A 24,643-nucleotide genomic window follows, 5' to 3' on the forward strand; every position below is an offset into this window, starting at 1 on the left:
ATACCAACTCTGAGATCACACTATAGTGAAGAAAAGGGTAAATTTCCCAATCCTCGTTGTACCGTGATCTCCATTCAAAAGCTTTGAGTTTTCAAAAACTTGATCATATGGTCTCAACCATATGAATTTCGAGTGTCTGAAAACTCGATCAACTGATAGGTATCCATATATGTGTGTGTGTGTGTGTGTGTGTGTGTGTGTGTGTGTGTGTGTGTGTGTGTGTGTGTGTGTGTGTGTGTGTGTGTGTGTGTGTGTGTGTGTGTGTGTGTGTTTAGTATTTTTGGATATATACTTTAACAGTAATGCAGGTCTAGACTTGTATGTAACAATGTTCCATGAACTGTCTGATGTGTGAAATTGTCCAAGTAGTTTAACATGGTATAATTACATATGCAGTGAAGGAATGAAAACAAAGGAAAATCTGTGTAAAGCATGAGATAAAGCTGTTGCAAGTAAGTCAGTCTGATCAGGCAAACAGTTTTTTTACATCATTCCATCAATGGAACTAAACAAAACTGTACACTTTTTGATGTCTCCTGGCATGTGATTGAAAAACACCTTTTGTTATTATTCTAAGCTGGAAGTCAGACAGAGCTTTGAAAGACTTTAGAGGAATTGTACTTTGCTTCTGCAAGATGCATTAGGTTTTAACTTTCCTAGAAGCAGAACATAGTTGATGTAACAGTACTCTGCACCTAACATACAAGAATTATATAATTAACACTTCATGCAATTTCACAATGTGATCTTAGTAAACAAGTATGTATAGTGATATAGTACCTAATGCATATAACCAAAACAGTTTTCAGACTTTCCTACTTAGTAATTTCTAGCAAAATCTTCAAATCATTTAGAAAATTTGTCTTCCAACATGGATAATTGTTGTAATATACAAAATGTTAGATTCTACCTTGGTTTTGCAGAACTGATAAAAATACAAAACTGTGCTGGAAACCTGTATGCAGAAGTTTTATAGATGTGAAACTATTTATGCAAAGTAACACGTGTACTATACAACAATACTTTAAAACTTTAACGTCTGAATTAAATAACTGCAAACTATGCACTTGGCAATTCACATACATAAATGTAATTATTTATTTTCATAAAAATCATTCTTAAGGTGGCAAAGCATTTAATGTAAACATTTTAATATATTTAGTTCATATAATATACAGAACTCTGGGGGGAGATGTTATCAGACACTTTTTGATCTTTTCCAGGACAGAGTAAAGTTGATATCTGGTAATTTCACCTGCAGTATGTCTTTTAGCTGTGAAAAGATAAATATTGTGCATTAGTTCGATTAGAAACTGCAGACATAAGTTTGCAATTTTAGTATTTTAAATAATCATTCTTGCCTTTTGGTTGTAGTTGTAAAATCTACCTTGTAGGTTACAGCAGAAAATGATCCAAGTTCAGTACTGATGTTTAGAAATACAGTTCTGTTTTTGAAAATAAACTTGAACTATATAAATTACTGGTAACAACTGAAGTACAGTAGGTACATTCAGTAATTCTTAATCAAGATAAAGATATTTATGAACACTAGTTTTCACACAACAAATTTACCCACAGTTCCATAACTCATAAAAGATAATTACAATGCTAAATGGTGATACATGCTTTAGATTAGTTTGTAGCCAACTATTGAGCCATGCTGGTGTTCCAACTATACCAAACCACTATTAACTGTACACTAAGTGTGAACAGCAGATCGCATTGAAACCAAGAACTTTTAAGCACAGAAATGCCACCAACAATATATGAAGGGTAAGACACATTAAATCACCAAATTACACACTGTGGTGTATCTTCAAGACAAAAACTGATGCTGGAATATACTCCAAAATCGTTTATTGAACCCATCAGTTGAGTGCTTTCATCCTGATTGTATCCAAGACTTCATCAGAACTGAAAATGCACCACTTCCCTCTAATATATATACACAAACACACATTTACTCAATTAATGATGAAATGGCTTCCTTACATTTCTTAAAGATAGACACACCAATTAAAAATCTATATAAAACTAATACCCTATAATTAATACAATATACAATATTAAGAATATTAAACATATAATAATAAAAAATACACATAGTTATAGCCTAGCTGTTTTTAGTTTCCAAACTGTAACTATGGAAATAATGTCATGTAATCCTTACTCCTTGTTAGACTGTAAGGCTACCCTGCTACATTAATTCCCTATACTCTATTATATCTTGCCATTGGCCTCTTCTCAGATCTTTTTTTAAATCTCTTCTAGCATAGAAAATTTAAAAGTCCCATTTTGACACAATTGTAAATGTTTCACTAAAGCATTTTTATCATTGTTTTTTCCTATATCATATGTGTTTATATATATATATATATATATATATATATATATAGAGAGAGAGAGAGAGAGTCAAAAAACTTCAGAAAGACTGTATAAAATAAACAAACTCTTATAACACAGGACAAAACACCCAAGAGTTGGTACTTAGCGCTTTCATCCTTTATTAAGTGATAAGGACTTCATCAGATAAACTTAAAATGCAGAACAGCATATAAATATGACACAGAGAAGGCAGTTCCTAAAAAACAATTAGCCAATAAACATCTATTTACATTTGAGACAGTGCCATATTTAAAACAATCCAAAATAGAATTTTCCAAGTGAAAACAATCTGAAGTGGACCAGTAATAGAATTCTGTCACTAGGTAGTGATGGAAGTTAATGACGTGTATCAGTTAGTAGAGTAAACATCACACAAGCTATAACACAAGAGCCTTAATGCATGTAAAATAAGAGACTTAATATTAATAATGTATTTATAATCAGCGGTGCCATTTAAGTGCACACTTGATATTTCATTCAGACCAGGTGGGGCGTCCGCATTAAGTCTCAGTTGCCATAAAAATTCCCTGACCTCTAAATAAGTGTTTGCATCTCCAAAGAATTGATTAACGTTTTCCAGTATAATAAATTTAAAACAAGTAAAATTCTGGCAATGCTGGCTAGAGCATTTCGAAAGCCTAAATTTCTGATTGCTGCACAGTGCTCTTTAATTCTTGCAGACAATTTGAAAATGGTTTTCCCAACATAAAAAGATGAGCACGAAACACATGTAGCTGCATAAACCACAAATAAAGATTTACAGTCAAAATGTTTCTGAAAAGGAACTGAGAAATTGCTATGTTTGAAAATAAAACTGGTGCCTTCTAAAATGTATGCACAGGCTACACAGGTTCCACAAGAAAACATTCCTGCTGTGTAACGATCATTAATAACTGGTGACAGTAAAAACTGTGAATCCCTGTTTTCAAACATGAATCTTAAAGTTTTTGTTGTTTTTGTATGAAAAAATTGGGGTAGATCCCAGCCTATTAGAAACTTCCTGGCCGCTAGTTAGTATATCCCAATTTCTATGTAAAATGTCTTTAATGCTTTGAGAATCTCTACTAATGGGTATGGGGAAACCTGCAGTCCAGTCTGGTTTACTATCAGTGTGCAAACTGTTAGACATAAGTGATAAATCTGCAGTGCTGTAGTTGTCAATAGGCTGCCCAGTAAAAACAGGGGTTAAGTCAGGATTTTGACTATGAAACTAATTAGAAAGGGTTTGGAAAGAGTAAGAGTACCTATCAGTATTGTCCCTTCCTAGTAAAAAGCTGAAGTGGTTAGAATTAGAAGACCCAGGTAGTGAAGAGGTGTGCACATGAGATGAAAGCTGATTGGAGATAACCTGGGGGTTGGTACTAAAATCATTCTGTGGATTGGGTGGTCCAGAAGGTGAGGGAGTACAAGAGGCTGCATCTGAAATAAAATCCCCATGTCGTTTGTTCGGTATAAAACCTGACTTAATAATAGGGGGAAACCTGTCATTCCTCAGAGTAAAGATTTCATTAAACAAGGAGTCAGTTAGTGATATGGGGTAGTTTCTATCTAGTATAAAGTCACTGAAAAATTTACATTCTTCAAAAAAAGTGTTATCATTGCTAACAATGTGAGATATTTGTATAAACTGACCCCTAGCCAAATTTCTCTTCATGAAAAAAGGGTGCGTGCTTGTGAACTCCAAGTAATTGTTTCTGAAAGTTTATTTTCTGTGGATAGCGGAACTCCAGGTAAGGGTGTCTGTGTTAAGAGAGATTTGTGTGTCCAAAAAGTTAACCTGTTTACCCCAAGCAGACAACTTAAACTTCAGAAATGGAATGCTAGTGGAAATGGAGTCTATAAATTCTAACAATACTTGCTCATCACCCTGACAGACAAAAAAAATATCATCAATATATCTCTTATATAACTGAGTGTATTCATTTCCCAAGCTGCCAATACTAGATTAGCAAATGCAGGGGTTACTTTGGAGCCCATGGCTACTCCTTTGACTTGCTTAAAAATAATATTGTCAAAGTAGAAAAAAATCCCATCTAGTACTAGGGACACAAGAGAACAGACGGTGTTAATTTTATCTACAGAGAAGCCTGTTTTCTGTGTTAAATAAGATTGTAGCAGTTTTAAACCTTCAAAATGTGGGATATTAGTATACAGAGCTTCAATGTATAAGGTGACCAAGAAATTATCTTTATGTATAGGTGGATGGTGAAAAAGCTTGTTAAGGAAATACCATGAATCTCCTAGATAAAAAGGAAAATGTTGTACTATAGGATTAAGTAGTAAGTCCAAATACTCAAAAATCTTTTCAGTTTTAGTCTATTAGACACAATATGTCTAAACGGTGGGTTGGTCTGGTCCTTGTGGATCTTCGGGATGCCAAAAAATGTTCCTAATTGCGGATCAGTAACAGACATGAAATCAGCTTCAGCTTCAGAAATAGCATTTTGTTTAACTAGTGTAGTAATAACTTTATCTATTTTTTTGAAAGCTCTATTAACTTCTGTTAAGGTGGTAGTAGTGTAATAATCACTGTTATGTAGGTCTGTTTGTAGAGTGCGAATGTATCTATTCTGTTCCGTAAGGACTATGCCTGTCCCCTTGTCAGCCCTCATAATCTGTAGCATTCTGTCATATATATATATATATATATATATATACACATACACGTGTGTGTATATTTGTAAATCCACTTCATAGGTTCATAGGTTAGTACTAGGCTAACTGCCCTTGCGAGTCATTTTAAGTCTAGCCAGTTATAAGTCCCTTAGGGCCTGTTTCCTTTTTATACACTCTGTTAAAAAACAATTGTCAAAATGCAGTGAGAAGTATTTGAGTAAAAGCCTTTTAACTCACTGATATTGTCTATGTTGGACTACGAATTATTGAAATATTCATGTATTTGAAGTAAATAGTCCGGTTGGAGCCAAGTTTTTAAATCTATATCGCTGAAATTCTCTACCAAACTGTCTTTGTTTAAGGGTGAATGTTTGTTGTGTGATACTGAACTCCATTGCTGCTTTCCAATGACTGAACCATCCATTTATATGGTGCTAGATATCTGAAACGATCCTCTCAGAAACCCCTTCTGGTTACAAGGTATACTAGTAATATCAACCAAGGTCTGTTTACCAATGGGAAGCAAGGAAAGTGATTGACTAAGTAGTCTGACCAACCATGTCAATTCTTCTATGAGATCACTCTGGTTACCCACACTGATGTCATCACCTGCACAATCTGGTCCAAAATTGACTATGCTGGCGTTCCGCTGCCACTTCTGTGGAGCAGGCTACCAGTTCACATTAAACATAGGCCCCATATGACCCTGTTTAAGCATAGCCTGGATGACTGGCTGGGAAACCATAAATTCCTGCCAGGGATTTCACCTATGACCCTCATAGACACAGCCAGTCATTGCTAACTAAGATCTTGTATTTAGGCGAGAACTGTATATTGGGTTTCTCTAGTATTATATTGAGTACACATGGCTAGGCTTATAAAGACCTTTGGGTCAATTGCCCAGTAACCGCATATGAACCAATGATTCTGAAACTTAATTTTCTGTGAAACTCAACCCCCCAGCATGATGTCATGTTAGGTAAACAGTGCCAGAGCACAGCTGGAAATACTGAAGCATAGTATGTTTTATTTTAGAGACTTGCTCTTATTTTTCCTGGTCTTCAACTGTGACAGGATAAAAACAATATAAATGCATTCACACTCAGTTTTGTAATCTAATCATCTATGTTTCATAGTACATTTTCTTCAGAAATGAAAAAAGTTCATATTACATACAGAATAATTTAAATAATGTATAAAATTTCACTGCAGTGCCTAAAAGCAAGTGTAAATATATGTGTGTTTGTGTGTGACCATCTGAGACCGCTGTCAGGATCATTACTGTGCTCATTCCTAATTTTATATTCACAATTAATTTTTAAACAGATCTGTCCTGTTCACTAACCTCCTCACCACCTGCATACTAAACAAAAACACTTCATTCAAGAAGATACTGCTGCCACTTAGAACATTAAAAAGCAACAGTGCGCCTCTATGAGCCAACAATGATAAAAGTGAGAGTGACCCCAAAAAGAAAATAATATGTCACCATAGAAATATATATATATAATATATTTATATATAATTTAGTACTAAGCAGCAAAAGAAATATTCATTATATCCTAGCAAAGCCCATACTATTCATGTTTTCCAAATGCCTTTCCCTATGATATGGAGGAGGCCACACAGTCACGTCAACATCACTGCCATCTGAACTTCCTGATGGACTGAAAACAATGGTCATCCTTGTAAGGATGTAGAATCGAACACCAGACGTTAAACCAACAATTTGGACATCATTACTATCACTTGAAATAACAACCCCATTTCTAAGAATTCTTTTCATGCACTGAACTGACAGCCTTAGTGAAAGGAAAATAGGGAGAAATTATCACAAACCGTGAAGGAATTATGGCGAAACCACAGAAGGAGGCATCACAACACTAAAGGTAAGTAAAGTGGCATCATTTTAAGAACACCGTGTATGTGTGTGTGTGTGTGTGTGTGTGTATATGTGTGTGTGTGTGTGTGTGTGTGTGTGTGTGTCTGTGTGTGTGTGTGTGTGTGTGTGTGTGTGTGTGTGTGTGTGTGTGTCTGAGTGAGAGAGGCTTTGCCCTCCATGTAAATGATGAATTTGAATTGTTCATCAGCTTCATTTTTCATATTCAAGGGAGATTCATATTCTTCACATTTTGCACTTAATGGAATGGAGCCCATTCATATACATTCATATACATTCCTATTCATAAATAATACTGACCCCAAGTCTATCACAAAGCAAAACCAAACAGAACGTTAACCATTGTAACATTCAGGGTCTGGAAAATAGGTAGCAGGTCTTTCGTATTCTTATGAGCAGGTAAGTAGGCAGCACTTTGTATTAGTTAGTAGTTAGCTGGTTAACAGTGCAATGTTTGCCAGTTAAGGCTACACATAATGACGTATCCTAGAGGGCAGGAATCAGGAAGTCTGTAACTCATCTGAAAAGTACACAGACAAAGACTCTGTAGGTGTGGTGATGGCAGCCATTTGGGGTAACACATGGACTTACAGTATATCTAATGAAATAAGTTTAGTGTAGACCTGGAATTAAGGCTTGGCAGAGAGGCTTGCAGCCATAGATGTTTACACAGCCTGCTGATTGGAAGGCTGTGACAGACTGAAATGGTATTAAGAAAATTGTTGTATATAATTATGAGAAGGCAGGGTGAGTTAATTTTCATTTTATTTGGATTTTTTCCCCAGCTAAAGTCATAAAGCTATATTTGTATATTCAACAAACAATCAATATGTACTGAATATAAAAAGTTCTTTATTATTGGTACACTCAGGATTGATTGTTTGCTGGATTCTGTAAGCAGTGGATTGATGAAGCAGTATATGAATTGAGACATTGCAATGCTGTTTATTGGACTCTGCATGGTAGCTGTTGCTTTATTTTTCAATTTGTTGAGACTGTTTGTTTTTATAAGCACAGCTTTTACCCCCTGGACTTTTGCCTGTTTATTCGCTATATTTGTATATGTTTGTGACTCCATGGACTTACACTCGTGGAAAATATGGGTAAAGTCTTATTTGTCTTATCCTTAGAGTATCTCTGCAGCCTAATGCAAACCATATCTTGAGCTATTAATTTTCTACGGTGCGGTAACTTTTGTATACTTGCTTCGATATGTAAACCATAAAAAAAAAAAAGTGGACTGAAATGCATTTTTGAAATTTAATGTGTAATATAACATCCCTGGCACCATAGCTTTCCTGCCTTCCTGGGGTTGAAAATAACAAAATACGTTTCTATAATTTTAAATAGTACAACTAGTAACAGAGAATCAATCACAGTCATATGAAAATAAAATAAAATAGCATCATTTTGTTAAAGGAAACATGCAGAATGTATTAATTTAATAAGATATTGCCAGTCCAAATTCATATTCATACTCTATGGATGCAACATGCTATATATAAAAAATATAACAATACTTTAATTTATTTAAACCATACTTTATATCCTCCTCTTTCAAAATGGAACAGGCAATACACAAGATTTGAAATTTGGAGGCTTGCTCTCATATGTTATAGCATGAAAGGCTTTGGCACAAAACAAATTCTTATTATTAATAGCTTGTATATGTTCTTGTTGCCAGAATTTGACGAACATACCAACTTGTTATAGGGAAATTGCAAAATATAGAATTCTTCTTCTTCTTTCGGCTTTTTCATGGTTAGGGGTCGCCACAGCGGAACATCTGTCCGCTCATGATTGGCAGTGGAGTTTTACAGTATTGAGTTGCCAGCCCGGTGCCCAACCTTCCACAGAAGGCACACACACACGCACACACTCACACCTAGGGCCAATTTAGAGTGTCCAATCCACCTACTGCATGTCTTTGAGAGGAAACCAGAGCACCCGGAGGAAACCCACGCGACCACAGGGAGGACATGCAGACTCCGCACAGAAGGCACTCCAGCCAAGAATCGAACTGGAGAACCCCTTGCTGTGAGGCAGCAATGCTAACCGCTGCACCACAGTGGCTGCCCAAATTGCAAAATATAGAATAAATCACAGAAAGACTAACACAAGAAATGTGTACTTTGATGGTTTTCTGGTTGACTGGCAGTGAGGGTCTGAAAAGGTACTAAATTGTTGTAATTAATTTTGAGAAGTGAAAATGGACTTGTTTAATTCTGTTTGGACTTTTTTTTCCATTTGAAGCCATATATCTATGTTTTTTTTTGGGGGGGTGCTACAGTGTCTCCTTGGACTTACAGTCTATATTTAATAACAAATCCAAAGTAGACTACTGCAAAACAAAAAAGCAAAATAAAAATAAAAAAAAATAAATAAAATAAAATTTCTTAAATAATTAGTATGAACCAGCTTATAGTATGATTGTGGTGTGTCTGTGTGCAAATCATGTTGAAAGGAACATACTAACATCTGTTTGTGGATTTGTTCACTCTGGCTTTATCCTTACGCCTAAACCACAGCATGCTTAGGTAAGTGACCCACAGCCAGATATGGTATATTATTCTACTCCTGACTCTTCACTTCCATGTGATTCTACATACTGAACTTATTGTAAGTGCAGTCATTCACTGGCAGAATATCCAGAGTCATCCCCTGTATTCCTCCTTTATCTACTCAAATCCCCCTGGAGAACACTCAAATACACTTTTTATTTCAGAATTTTATTTTATTTATTTATTTTACATTTGTTAACCGGGGGGGTGTCTGACTGAGCCGAAAAGGCGCTTTTTAGCAGAGGCCCAGGAAGAAAAGCACCACATAGAAAAATTACAGATACATTTAGATATTTAGACATGATCAGTATACACACAAATTACAATAGACATGTTTTTACAGTGTTATGCAGCACATCCACAGTTACAGTGGAGAGAACAAACAAGAAAATGTTAATTTAAAAATAAAGGTAGTTAATAGATTTGTTGTGTACAGCTGAAATTTGGAACATAGGTAGAATACATACATAGTACACGGGTACAGTACATACATTGCACATTAGCCAGTGTTTGTGAGTAAGAGTGAAAACTATTATCAAGTACTCTAGGTTTAATATGTGTACCTTGTTCGCTTTCACTAGCCTGGGGAGCAATCATGGCACTGCCAACTTTGCTTGAGATGTTGCCTGATGAGGTCTTTAAAGGAGGCTTTGGATGATGTGTTTTGAATGCTTGTAGGGACAGAGTTCCATTTTGTAGCCACTGAACTACTATATAGCGCATCTCCAAAGCTATTGTAGCTGTTGGTGACTTCTAGTAGTAGTTTGCTTGATGATCTAAGAGGCCTTTTGGATGAGTGATGTTGCACTAGGTTTTTGAGGGCAGGACACCTATTGGGGAGGTAATAGATAGAATGACAGAGGCAGAGCTGATTGTAGGTTAGGAGGTTGGGCAGTTCAAGCCAGTGGAGCTGTCTCAAAACAGTACAGTGATGAGTTCTATATGAGCAATTTGTAGCAAAGCGGGCAATTCTGTTATAGCAGGCTTCCATTTTGTAAAGAATTCTGTGCTGCTTCTTCCTAATTTTGAGACAGACAGTTATGGATATTTCTGTTCTAGTCCAACAAGCTCTGTCACTCGAGGCTCTGTTATGTTTACATTTAATTTGGAGATATATTTGTTCTTGCATAAACAATAGTTATCTTTTTAGAGCTATATGTATCAGTGTGAAAACTGTATCGTTTTAAACCTTATGTTAGAGAGTGTTTCCCCAAATGTGTATTTATTCTAAATTGATTATCTCTCCATATTACTGCTTTTACCATGCCTTTGCTTCATCTCTGAAAAAGAGCGGGGCATAAATATATACCTTAACATTCATTTCGCTATTTCACATAGGTAGGACATCCTTGGAGTTAGTAAATATAAGTAATAGGGTTATGGGGAGCAGGGTAGCATCCTCCCCCAAAAAGCTTATTTGATGTTATTTCATTTAGACTTCTTTACTTGTTTTGACTTATAGGCAGTTCACCAATTCCATTAATACTGTCCAGGTGTTTTAGTCTGCTATGTTATGTTGCACTGTAACATATCTAACCCTGTGATTACATAGAAATCCAGCCTCCCCTCACTCACTGCCTTTAAGGAAATCAACATTTTTTCACAGTTAAATCAGGAGTAGCTTCCATCCTTATTCATTATTTTCCCTTCTCCATATTTACATTTAGTGACTGAGTATCTGAATGTCTATATTCTTTTCTCATTTCTTCATTCCTTTGCATTTCATACTTTTTTATCTTTTACATTCCTCTTCAAAACTTGTTTATACTGGTTTATGTGCGCAAAGCATACTTTTTTTTTTGGGGGGGGGGGGTTAGGACAAGGTTAGATTCTAGAAGCCAGGTTTCCACAGATGTGAAGGAATGCTGAGTAGAGTATTGTTCTATAGTCAAAGAAAGGCACAAGATGTTGTTCTGCATTCAAGAAAAGGAGTAAGATGTCGTACAGACAAAGAAAGAAGTAAGGTGTCTACAGAAAAATCTTAATAATTTAGCTCCAGATAAGGTAGGGCAGTGATCTAGGTGTGGTTTATTAGTTTACAATGTTGGGAGATAAAAGCAAATAAGTGTGACCAATTTTATTTAAAAAACCTTCCTCGGTCAACATTTATTTACACACCAGAGGTCCACATGCCATGCACCTAACAAGTTCACTCCCTTATGGAGAATTTTTAAGAGCAAGATGCGTTTGCTCTGACAATGAAGACGTCTATCAGGCGGCATAGGATACAGTACAATGGCTATAATGAACAGGATATGTTGAAAAACTTGTATGGTCTTTATTGTCTTCCCCAGTGAAAGCTGAGCAAATGCTATGAAAAATAATAGGAATATTAAGGTATATAACCAGAACATCAAAGAGATTCCTTACTGTAGAATCACATCTGTTTTGGTGCACATTATTCTGCCTTCATGGAAGGAGTTTCCTTCCACATTGTGTATAACTCACCAAATACTAATATACCTTACTAAGGCATGCCTTGTAGACAAGTATTTACTTCAGGAACAGTGATAATACAGAGAAGGATTTTTTGAGTTTGTGTGTGTGTTGTGTGTGTGGTCAGGGCGACAGCTTGCAGCATCTGGCACATTACTTAGTTGCTGTGAAGGGAATGTAGCAGAATCATTTATTATTGAGTACACGGATGCAATATTAATGTCACTGTGCATTAAGTTATGTCCTAATTAAATTACTCACAGGAGTTGGGGTCCAAGTGAAATGATTTGGAAAAAAAAAGTTGACTTCCTTTCCAAGTGAAAGGACCTGTCCATGTTTCAGAGAATCAGTTTTAGTCTGATTTGCCCTCTATTTGCATGAATTACTTCTTATACAATACTCCAATAGTCAATTCCAGGTAGCTAATCCAAAATTCTTTCACCCTTTGATGCTACAATGGTATAATTTATTTTGCAAGGGTAGCAAAACACTTAGTAGGTACTCAGATGGCAACATTATAGTCTGTGCAGCAACACATGCCCAAACTGTTTTTACTAGCTCTGAGACAAATTAATCTGATCATTTTTTTCAGGCAGCTCTGTATTCCAGATAATTGTTTGAATGCTTCAGAAGTAGGAAGATGCAATAATGTAATATGTCTGACAAAGGATCACCAAGGGATTTGCTTCCAGTGACAATGTGCTACCTGGAACTTTATTTAAAAGTTTATGGATTTTTTCTAACATGCAGAAAGGATGGTGCTGTGACAGAGCCTTAACCACGAGGTTGCAAATATAGAAATTTGACCCATTCTGTTTTAGAATCAATAAAATATGTGGGTAACATCTGCTCATAAAGAAATGTGAAGTATTCATCACTTGGCTGTCTGTATGCTTCTGCATTACAGCCATCCTCATGTTGGCTAACAGTCTCAAACACCTTTTCAGCCTTTTTAACTAAGAAACAGTTCCCCTTTCTCATTTCCTGAACTGCATGTCTTCCACAGGGTCATCCACTGGGATTTAATTGTTTGACACCTCAGTTGTATTCAAATATCATGATATTCCAGTTTACATAATTTGTTATTAAATTGAGCGACTAATCTGCAGAGATTAATAACATATTGTTTGTCAATAACATGGAAAGTAATTGTAAAACATGGTGTTAAAACTCACTAGGTTGAGTGACTTGAACTCACCAGGAGCTTTGTGTATGTGGTATGAAAATCACATTGTTATTTTTTTTTCTGTTTTTTAGAGAAATGACCCTGTTTGTATAGTGCAACTCATTTAGTGTGCTGCTCAGGCTACTAAAGCTTTCATACTTAACATTAGTGCCATCCCCATGTTATGGACACAATCACCTATATGGAATTCATGCAATTTTTGTTTTATGTGTTTTTATTGTGGAGTACAACACACACTTGTTTGTCTACTGATTTACAAGACCTAGCAAGCCTCCCTGTGTTAGTTTCACATCAGAAACCTATGCACAATGACTGATGAGCAGGAAATGTATGGACAATATAATTAGTCTGTCTTGTGTAGAGTAGACTGCATTATATCACTTCAACCAAAGTACAGTCCTGCTCTGTGCACCTGTCTCTACCAAGCAAAATGGCTGTACAGGTCCACATTTCTCAATGTATATACAAACTTACAAAAATGTTGTTATAAGCCTTGAATGCAAATACAATAACTTCCTCATTATGAAGCACTTTTGTCAGGATGTGCAGTACAAGAGGGCGGTTTGCACCAACACTTAAGTTATTGGGTGACCATCATGGTGGTCTAATACATTAGAAAGCCCGGAACTAACACATTTTCATTTAGTGTAAACCTGTATCATAAGCATCCTGATTACATTCAAATTCAGATTTAAATCAACCTATTGTTCCTTTCACTTTCCGGCCATCCCAATCTTTTTAAAAGTACAAATATACTGATAATCATTTGACCTTTTCCACTTGTAATTTTCTTAAGTGCTTCAGGAGCTGCATATGCTTTGGAGGTGTTGTGGATCTATTACCCAAATGATAATAGCCTTAGTCAATGACTAGCCATCTCTGTACAGACCAGCCCAAACATCTTACACAAACCTTTTAAAGAGAGTACTATAAACTGAAATGCATGAATAAGTGAATATTAGATGTCATGCACATGTATTTTCTTTGCACCAGATGATAACGTTTGTTGGCAGCATGCAGGAGTGCTGTACACAAACTTTTACAATTCATTGCCGTTATATCTTTTCACACTTTTATCATTACAATTAAGCACATCTATGTAAGGTAAATATACGGTGGACAGTTCTTAATACATATAAAGGTATCCAGGTTCATTTTAAATGAATTCTGCTATCTGTCTTTACATTTTCGAAAACTTCATGCAGATCATGTTTACCTGAGCCAGGGTCATGGTTTGGACTTCTGAGGTATCGATATTCAGAAGGCTGCTGATCATACGTATTCGTAGAACTGCATTACTGTTATCTAGAAACACGAGAAATCAGTTGAGTCACAGTCCCGCATAGCCTATTAATTTTACTTTTTAATTAAAGGCTCATTTAACATATGACACTCCAGAGTATTTTGTATCACTTCAGCTATAAAACAGCATTTCCAAAAGGTGTAAAAATAAAAAAATACAAAATAAAAACACAAGCAAGATAGAAGACTTCATTTATAGGAAATGTATTTAAGTCTGCCAAGGTCATGTATTACAGTAGGTAGACCAAAACATAAAATGTAACTGTAGACAGTTTACTGACAAACAAGGCCATGATAGCAGTTATTTATTTAAATTTTGCTAAAGAGTCAGCCAGTAGAATCAATAAACCATCTTCCCTTTTTTGGAAGGGAAATCTCTCTTTATAGTAGAAACACAGGAAACCATATGTTGCTGGAATAGAATGTACAGCTATTCAAAGCAAAACTTAAGAAATTCAGCATATATATTTACAATGTCTTGGGATTAACAATTCAGTTATATCTGTAACTGATAGCTGTCTGCTCTGTACTTGTTTATAATTGGTACTGAGCAGGGAGAATAAGAACTAAAGATTCACTGGAGGTTTCCAACAACTAGACCAAACTCAGCCTTTATTTGCCCCAAAGTAGAAAATCTCAAACTTTGGAATAACCAGGCAAAAGATAAGATATGTTGTTGACAACTTTTACTTTAATTTCTCCTCATGCAAGAAATTATTTTGATTTATAATTATATTTTTTGACCGAAGAATATGTTTCAATAATTTATAACATGAATTTTTTATGTAACTATCTTTACGATGAACGTGTAATAAACCCTTTAACTGTGGTATTTTTTTCATAATGAGAAACTAGTTCAAATGAGATATCGATGTAATATGATATCAGATAACATATGTAGCTACAACGAGAAACAAACAATTTGGACTACATTTCTAATGTTGTTTATTGTGAGTGCTGTAGTGTTCTTTATGGTTTTCTAGTAGTACATTCCAGAAGAAGGTACAACATAGATCAAAAATCAGGTACTGCTAATATCAATGAAGTTATTTTGAAGTTACTTATTGTGAATGATGTAGTGCTGGTTTTCTGGTAGTACATTCCAGAAGAAGGTGCAATGTAGGCCAAAAAAGGTACTGATAACATCACTGAATACACAGTATGAGTTGGATGAATGATAATCAACCTCTGCAACATCTGGAGGCCATAAAACAACAGGTTACAGAAACCAAGGGTAGTGGGTAAGGGCTAACGTACAGCTTTTTGTTTAGAAATGGTAATTATCAGGTTCATAGCCTTAATAAATACCAAAGAAGACATGGTCTGTCCTCCATACAGTCTGTATTTCAGACAAAATCTCTAGAAGCAAGGGTATACATTAACATATTTTAATTACTGGAGCTACCTCCATAACATTAAAGATTTATATCTATATATGTGATATGCCTCTATTTAAATGCTATATTTATATACACTGATCACTTAAAACTTACGTTAACAGTCTAGGCAAGGTATGTCATGAGCCCTTTTGTCAAAATGAAAACACGAGGATGCATAAAAAATATACATTTTAATAATACAGTTTTGCAGTCTTTAGAATATTTTTTTAATTCTGGAACAGAATTAAAACTATGTCAAGCAAAGTTCCTCATTAGCACTCTTAAAGAAAAATCTTGATGAGTGGATGGGAAATAGGAAATACACCCCGGGGATCACTTCTGTGGCTCTGCTTGACAGGGGCACAGAAAATTAACTTTCTTGGGGGGCGTAAGCCAGGGAACCTTGTTAGCTAGGCTTACTTAAGCCCTTGGGCCAACAGCCTAGCACCTAACTATGAACAATCCATATATCTCCATGATTTCTTCAATGGTCTGTTATATCTGGAAAATTGTAACAGGACTGTTTATACTGGAAGTTTACCCTGGCTGTGCTAAAGCTTTTTAAGAGACATGACTTCAGGAGTCTTTTTCTGAAGCCTTTGATTACTACAAATCTCACATTGTCTGTTCCTTGCAAATGATTAGTTGTGACAGTTGTGGTTCCTCATCGTCCTGTAAACATGACATTGATATATTTGTTTCTGCAAATATTTGAGATTTCTTCTGTACAGCTTTCCATTTGCTCCAAAAACTATAGAACATTTTACTGTTTTACCAACACCCTTAGTTTCAGGCTCCTTAGTTTATCATGATTTTTTGAATTCTTCTGTATCCCTAGGTTGTAAACCTGGTAGTCTTCCATTATAGTGAAATTTCTGTCTCTGTTGATTTCCATCAAGCATTTTCATTTATGTTAATTTTCCAGTGTCAGTAATGTGGCTGGTATAGGAAATTCACTTTTCAGTCTCCTGCTCACCAGCAAGTAAGCTGCAGAGAAAACGAATCCCGAGAATGGAGTATTTCTATCTTCTAGCTTTGCAAGATGAAAGTCCTCAAAGGTTTTGCTAATGCTCTTTCTCATAAGATTATTTGCTGTCAGGATAATTCCCAGCATTGTGTACTGAATTGCGGATAGTGCATACTGGATTTTATATATATGAATACTTATTCATACACAAACAGGCTGAAATCCCCATCAGATATGAAAACATCAAATATATTTTCTCTTAAGAATACAAACTTTAATGCTCTATAATCCTACTTTCACTTGTGTCTGTCAATTTGTTTATTACAGAGGATTTGGGATAATAATCCACACACACATATTGCAGACTAACAACAAGTATTGGCAATTCCCCATTCTTTAGACATTCACATACAATACTTTTAAGTCAAAAAAATTTGGAACATTATAAAAATAATTGTGAAAAGACTTTAACAATCAAAGAACATATATTAAAACCAATAATTTTATCAAAACAATGTATTCCCTAATACTACAACTGCTACTTCTCAGCCACCCATTTGCAAATCATGTAATTAGCTACTTTTTATTTTAAGGCAATACATAATATGCAAGAAGAAAAGCTTTTTGTTTTATACCAACATCCTCTTATAGAACCAAACCTCTCTCCTGCTATTCAGTTGATGTATTTATTCCTCAATGACATGCTGTACAGACTATTTACTCCCTTGGAGATAAAGGTTATTCTGGTTGGGAATAGTACCATCACCCATGTGGAGATCAAGGATCTCTCTATAAGCCCTAATCTGACAGAGTAGGCCCAGTAACATGCTCTGGGGTTTACATGCAATGGATGCCAGCAAGGGAGGACCACTTACTTCTACAAGTGACCCAAACCTTTTTGAGATAATGCACTTAGACACATGACTATTGTTTTTAATATTTTTCTAGTACTGGCATTTATAGCAGAGAGATATTTTAATAGAAGCTAGAAAATATGCGAAACTTTCAAAGTTTTTAAATGCACATTTAGCAAATCCACCACAATCTGATGTGTTTTTCAGGCTTCAGCTAAAAGTCAGTGAGTTACAAATCACAAAGCAACCAACTAGCCAAGCACAATAATGCAGGTCCTTGTAATCTGCATTGTTAGTTTCCAGATTAACTTCCAATGATTCAGTATATTTTCTATATTTCAAAGGCATGTGTTCTGTCACACAGAGCAGTGCATTCATTATGAAATTTAAAACAGTTCCTACACTGTCAGATATACTGGTCCTCAACCAGATTTGAAAGCAGCAATTGTGTGTTGGCCGAGAATAATAACTTCTGAAAACTTTATCAGAAAGTGGATAATTTAGGTGGCTTTTAAATCCATGTTTTACCCACAAAACATACCACAACATACAAAACAACTAACGCCTTCTTTAAACTATTTAATTATATTAACAAAACCTGCAGCAAATGGTTCAGTGCTGGTTGCACAACACATTATTTTTATTCATTTGTTAAGCTCGTAAGCGCACTTGTCCAATGGATCCTATTAACTCATCTGAACTTGAGTCATTACATGCTTAATGCTGAAATTAGAACTGAAGGCTGTAGGCCAGTGGGAAACAGCATGCAAGGGAGCAGAAGTGGAAATTTGATTTATATTTTAAACTGTGTTGGAATGCAACAGAGTTCAAAGAATAGAAACACTTGCTTTTTGCACAAAGCCCAATGTTCTTGTTTCCTTTCCTTCTGGTGGACTTGAAATAGGAATAACTGATATGCTAAGGTGTATGGGTATGCACTATATGAAGGTGAAAAGGAGCTCTGTCATCCTGTAACACTTTCATTACTTTTTTGTACTATGTTGCAGTCGCAACTGATGAAAGTAAAGCTCAGTTTTATGCACTGCTATTATATGCATTACTTTTTTTCCATTTCTAACTACTCCATCCCATAAATGATACAAGTGAGCACATTAGTAAATACATCAGTTAAATCAGACATTTGTATATAATGCAAACTAAATCCAGTTTGTGAAAGGTGGCCTAATGGGTCTTCTTTGCCAATACCAGAGTTTAATTTATCAGCCACAGTCTATATAAATGATCTTATCACTGCCTGGTAAACTGTTACAGCACACTAAACTGTATGAAGTACAAATTATACAAATGCTAAGGTTGCTACTGTACATACGTGGCTTGGAGAGCATGCATTCTTGGGTGTGAAGATTCCATATTTGTTGTTTGCAGATGATGTGCTCTTAGCCTTAACTGACTGATCTCCTGCATGCAAAGGAATGGTTTGGTGCTGAGCTTGAATGGCTGGGATGAGGGATGAAAATAAATGTCTCAAAAATCAGAGGTCACAGTTCTCCCCCGGGAATAGTTTATTACCGAGTGTGTAGCATTGGGATGAAAATTAGCACCTTCACATAACAGGCCATGGTTCTGACCTGAAAATGACTGACTTTTCATAGCCAGTATTTTAAAATTGAAAGCCCTGAATAGATAGAATTATTTATAGTAGTTCATTTTAGTGAGGTTTTCATATGTATGTAAATAGTATAAATACACATTCTTTTGTGTTTGTTTTTAAAATAGTCCATAGTATTTAATGTCAGGGTTCATGTATTACTGTTCATGCACATTTACATGTTTCACTTATTTTGTTTTTCTTTTTCTTTTTAAATAATAGATTGGTTATTAATGTATATGTTTTTAAATCACACTTTTTATGTGTAAGTAAGACACTGTGCATTTAAATATGGGTCAGGAAGTGATGTCATGCTTTAAAATTATTTAACGAGGCAGTCATTATTTTATAATTGTCTGATAAAGTTTCTTGTAAATGCTTTTTGGAATGAAATTGCTTACTTGCAATTTGAACAATAAATGCAGCACCTGTTTGTGAAGGCTTGAGCTTTTTTTGTGTTCTTCTTGGTTTCGTGGACTATAAGTTGATTCAGCAATGTCCATAACAGTGCCAGCCTCACTGTTAACAGATTGGTGCCTGCAGTTGTATAAGATGCTACATTCATTAGATCAGAGGTACCTGGTGTCATGTAAGGTGCTAAATTCATCAGATCAGAGGTACATGGTGTCATGTAAGGTGTCACATTCATCAGATCAGAGGTACCTGGTGTCATGTAAGGTGCCACAGTCATCAGATCAGAGGTACCTGGTGTCATGTAAGGTGCCACAGTCATCAGATCAGAGGTACCTGATGTCATGTAAGGTGCCATATTCATCAGATCAGAGGTACCTCCTGGAGTCATGTAAGTTGCTACATTCATCAGATCAGTGGTACCTGGTGTAATGTAATGTAATGTGCTATATTCATCAGATCAGAGGTACCTAGAGTTTTGTAAGGTGCTGCATTTATCGGGTCGGAGCTTTGTAGACAAGTCTGACACATGCACTGATTAACACATTTCAGATGCAGCATTCAGAATCATTGGCCACATGCACTGTGCTGGCTTTCTACATTTTTAGAAAAGACAAAAAGTCTGTGGCAACTTTGACTGCAAAAAGGCTGATTTTGAAATGATAACATCAATACTTACTAGTTTTTTCATTTTCTAGGAATGGTAGATGTCTTCCTTAAAAGCATGTACAACTAAACAAAGTATGAAATTTGATATAAATTAGATCCACCTTTATGCAGTAATGAAGACTGGGTAAAGGTTTAATGGAATGGGCACTGCCACTATAATCCTTCCTTTTTAAATTTTTGTTGCAGAGATGCATCAATGGGTGTGTCTTAATGTGGTAAAATAAAACAAAAATGATAACACAAAAAGAAGTAGAGAATGGCTAGGTGTGATCAGGACTCTGCAAATATTCTGAGGTGCAGCCTTATGAACAGCTTGAATCCAATGCCAGCAAGTTCTTCATATTTTTCTAGCCTTGTGTATACTGCTTCAGACTCAAACTTGTACAGCAAAGAAACAAAAAAGCTATGAACTGTTTATCCTAGAAAGCACATGCACACACTCATGCATGTGTGCAGGCATGCATACTTACATATGCATAGACACACACACACACACACACACACACACACACACACACACACACACACACACACACACACACACACACACACACACACACACACACACACACACACACACACACACACACACACACACACACACACACACACACACACACACACACACACACACACACACACACACACACACACACACACACACACACACACACACACACACACACACACGCATGCATACACACCTAAAAATAGAGGAAGTTCACAGTAACTGTCCAACCATCATCATGCCAGCAGATGCTGACCACTGTCAGCCCAGGTCCAAGCTGCAAAGTGAGATCAACATATTTAACATGTTCAGTCCCAAAACTGCTGTTGCAGTTTGTAGCAGTTTGCAGTTGCCATCTTAAGCATTCGATTATCAGCCTCCATTTGTCAAGAGTTTGCAGAATTTGTTAGGAGTACCTTACATTGATTCCTTTTCTCATCTAATATTGTTTGAGCAGAATCAGTGATGCAGCTCTCCATTATCTTCCCTTGCGATTCCAAATTAAATGATTCGTATCGTGATGCAGCTCTCCATTATCTTCCCTTGCTATTCCAAATTAAATGATTTGTATCGTGTTGCACTAATCATAGCACCCACATGTCTGATGCACCAAATAACCTCAATTAATCCATAAATATCACAAACTTGGAATTTGTAGCTTCCTATTTTAGGTTGGAAGTTGAAAAAATCTATATGGATACATATCAAGCTGGTTTGTCCATTTTGAGAAGCAGATGAACCATCTTGCCAAGCAAAATATACAAAAGATAAGATGGTGAGAAAGGCCTTAATTGTCAACTAAATGGAGAATCTTAGAATTGCAATGAGAAAGCATTTATTTAGTGACATTATGATGGATTCATTCATTGGAATGCAATAATTAGCCTTAAAATATAGATACTGTTAACAGTTTAAACATGCTTTAAGATAGTACGTAGGTCAAAGTATGCTATGGGGTAGATGTCTGTGTCAGATTAAAGTGAATGGATATATTGATTGACCCAGTCGTTCACTTGCAGCTTGTCATTTATACAGTTGTATGATACAGGTCAGAAAATAATATCATTCATATGGCTGTATAGTCCAGGTGAGAAAGTAAAGGTTTGCATACGTTTGCAGTATACAGTCACAATTCTCAATCGTTCAGTAGTTATAATTAGCAATTGTGTACAGTAAACATTGTGGAAATACACACAATGAATTGCAGGAAGGACAATGATGGCAATGGAACTTTCATTTGCTGCAGTAATTCGTATTGTTGGATACTTAATAGGATCTTAAAAATGTAGAATATACTACCCAATCATTGATCATCAGATTTCCATGCTGTGCTATTCTGTTTGTACCTGCTGGGGTGAGGTGGTGTGAGAGAGGGGTTATCACCACAGGCGACAACTCAACACATTTCTCTTGCTGTTTAGATGCATGAGTGCACACTTAGCTGCACTGGTTTACACAGAAATTCTGCTTGTGTGAGGGTTTTAGGCAGTATCAGATTATATTTGTTGTCAAGAAGATCAGATCTACAGACTACTTATGAAGGGCAGAGGGCCCTTGGGAGGGAGTACTGAGAAACACATAATGCACTGCACAATCCTATTTCTAGTAGGATTGCTGAGTGTGTTATGAGGGAGAGAGAGTCAAAGACCGCTGTAATGCTACAGTGGTATGAAAGTTTTGGCTAATAGTACTACAATGATGGTGGTAATTATTTTTGCATGTAGCAGTTTGGGGATATGGCTGATGGAAGTTAGCCATGTGCTCTGCCCCCAGCACTATAAAACATGACTGAAATAGCATGGTGGAAGGATTTAAGGTGAAGCTCTACTACACACTACTTCAGACTGAAGCAATGGGAATGTACACTGTCTTTTTTAATGAGTACAGCCATCACTGGCTCTACTAAGCACCACAGCAGGTAAATACTGCAAAGGTGTGTGTGTGTGTGTGTGTGTGTGTGTGTGTGTGTGTGTGTGTGTGTGTAGGTGCGCATGCATGTGTGATGGAGACTCTATGGAGTTATGTGCATGCGTATATGTGTGAGAATGTTCTGGTGTCTGTATGAATGTGAACATGTGGCAGAATGTATACACAAGTATGTGTGTGTGTGTGTGTGTGTGTGTGTGTGTGTGTGTGTGTGTGTGTGTGTGTGTGTGTGTGTGTAGGTATGCATGCATGTGTGATGGAGACTCTATGGAGTTATGTGCATGCATGTATGTGTGAGAATGTTCTGGTGTCTGTATGAATGTGAACATGTGGCAGAATGTATACACAAGTATGTGTGTGTGTGTGTGTGTGTGTGTGTGTGTGTGTGTGTGTGTGTGTGTCTATACTTGCTTACACTAGAGAATACGTAAAATTCTAACTGCATTAAGCATTTGTTTCAGAGACATGCCAATGAATTGCTGAGGAACATTTCCTCATGCAGTTCTTTCATGGCTCTGAATATTTATTTTCATAAGACTGCTAGAGCTCACTAGTGAAACCTTACTAAATTTAAGGTAGTATCTTGTCTGAATGTCTCCGGTGTCATAATGTTGTTATGTATGAAATTTAATTACCTTTACTGACCAGCTTTTGACCTGTGATAGCTTTTAAGATTCAGTTCCCTTTGTTCAATTACTTCATGGAAAACTTCCGTAGTTTCCTTTATACTACAATACAACTTTGTGATAATAACGTCAGAGAGCAAATATTTAGAAAAATGGTCTGTGTGTAACGTATTACAACACTAAAGGAAGAGAACTCAAATCTACTTTTCATATGCAAGTGTTTTTCCTGGGTCTACAATAAAAAATCATTAACACTTATTCAGTATGGGTGTCTACTTGAGGGAAAGAACATTTGTAATAAATGACAGTGGATGGATTGTTGGGACATATTGTTATCCGAGTAAAAACACACACACACACACACACACACACACACACACACACACACACACACACACACACACACACACACACATTATTATTTTGTCAATAAATATATTTGATATTCACTCTTAGACTTAAAGCATTTTTTATACAATACAGACTATTAACATATTAATAAAATGTTTTATAAAACTAACACAGATTTTGAAAGATGTTAATGATTTACTTACTGGTGACTACAGATATTTGTGCGGGATTTCCCTGGGTAATGTTATCATCTGCAACTGCAAAAACTTTGAAATTATAGTTGTTTCCAGGAATTAGTTTATTAATAGTTATGGATTCAACAAATGTAGTTAGATCCATTGAAGTTAATCCGTCAACTTGCACTTTGTATGACTTAACATTGCCTACTGGAGGCATCCAAGATAAAATGACAGATGCTGCAGTGACTGTATTTGCTCTCAGGTCCTGGACCACATCTGGCCCTGAAATGAAACAATAAAAGGAGATTCTGTTAATCTATGTTAGTCATATATTAAATAGTTCAGTTATGATAGGTCTAATTAAACAATTCTGTTTTAGAAAAGCAATATGTCTGAAAAATGATTTAGAATCTGAGACTTAGCATTCTTGAACACAGTAAACAAATAACGTCACAAAACTTTTCTGAAAAACGTCCTGAATTAAGATAAACTTTCTGCCAGGTGAGTGGGGTATAGCAGCAGACTATATTCATGCAGAAAATTAAGTTTAAGTATGAAAGAATCATGTTAAGATGGTCTGAATATTTTCAACAGAAATCCTTACTATAATATTTGCAATGCAATACTTCTTCAGAGTATTATTATCTATACCGGAATATTTATTGTTGATATGTTTTCCTATATGACTCTCAAAGAAAAGTTGCAACACTAAACAATACCACTTGAAATACAGTATGCGTCATCTGTAGTAGAATCCAAACTTTACTTAATATTCTTT

At 35.9% G+C, this 24,643-nt stretch overlaps 1 protein-coding gene across 1 annotated transcript; it reads right to left on the reverse strand.

Annotated features, from left to right (window-relative positions):
* Positions 1-236: 236 nt before the first annotated feature.
* LOC122801407 (receptor-type tyrosine-protein phosphatase eta-like) lies at positions 237-24,144 on the reverse strand. Its single transcript, XM_044070924.1, has 3 exons — positions 23,890-24,144; positions 14,301-14,389; positions 237-1,273 (listed from the first exon to the last, which is right to left on the reverse strand). The coding sequence occupies exons 1-3, from the start codon at positions 24,080-24,082 to the stop codon at positions 1,199-1,201; spliced, it is 357 nt and encodes a 118-aa protein (XP_043926859.1). The 5' UTR covers positions 24,083-24,144; the 3' UTR covers positions 237-1,198.
* Between the last annotated feature and the right edge of the window lie 499 nt (positions 24,145-24,643).

This window comes from Protopterus annectens, chromosome 4.part1 (genome assembly GCF_019279795.1).
Source record: "Protopterus annectens isolate FY-2018-M chromosome 4.part1, PAN1.0, whole genome shotgun sequence".
Lineage (NCBI taxonomy): Eukaryota > Metazoa > Chordata > Ceratodontiformes > Protopteridae > Protopterus > Protopterus annectens.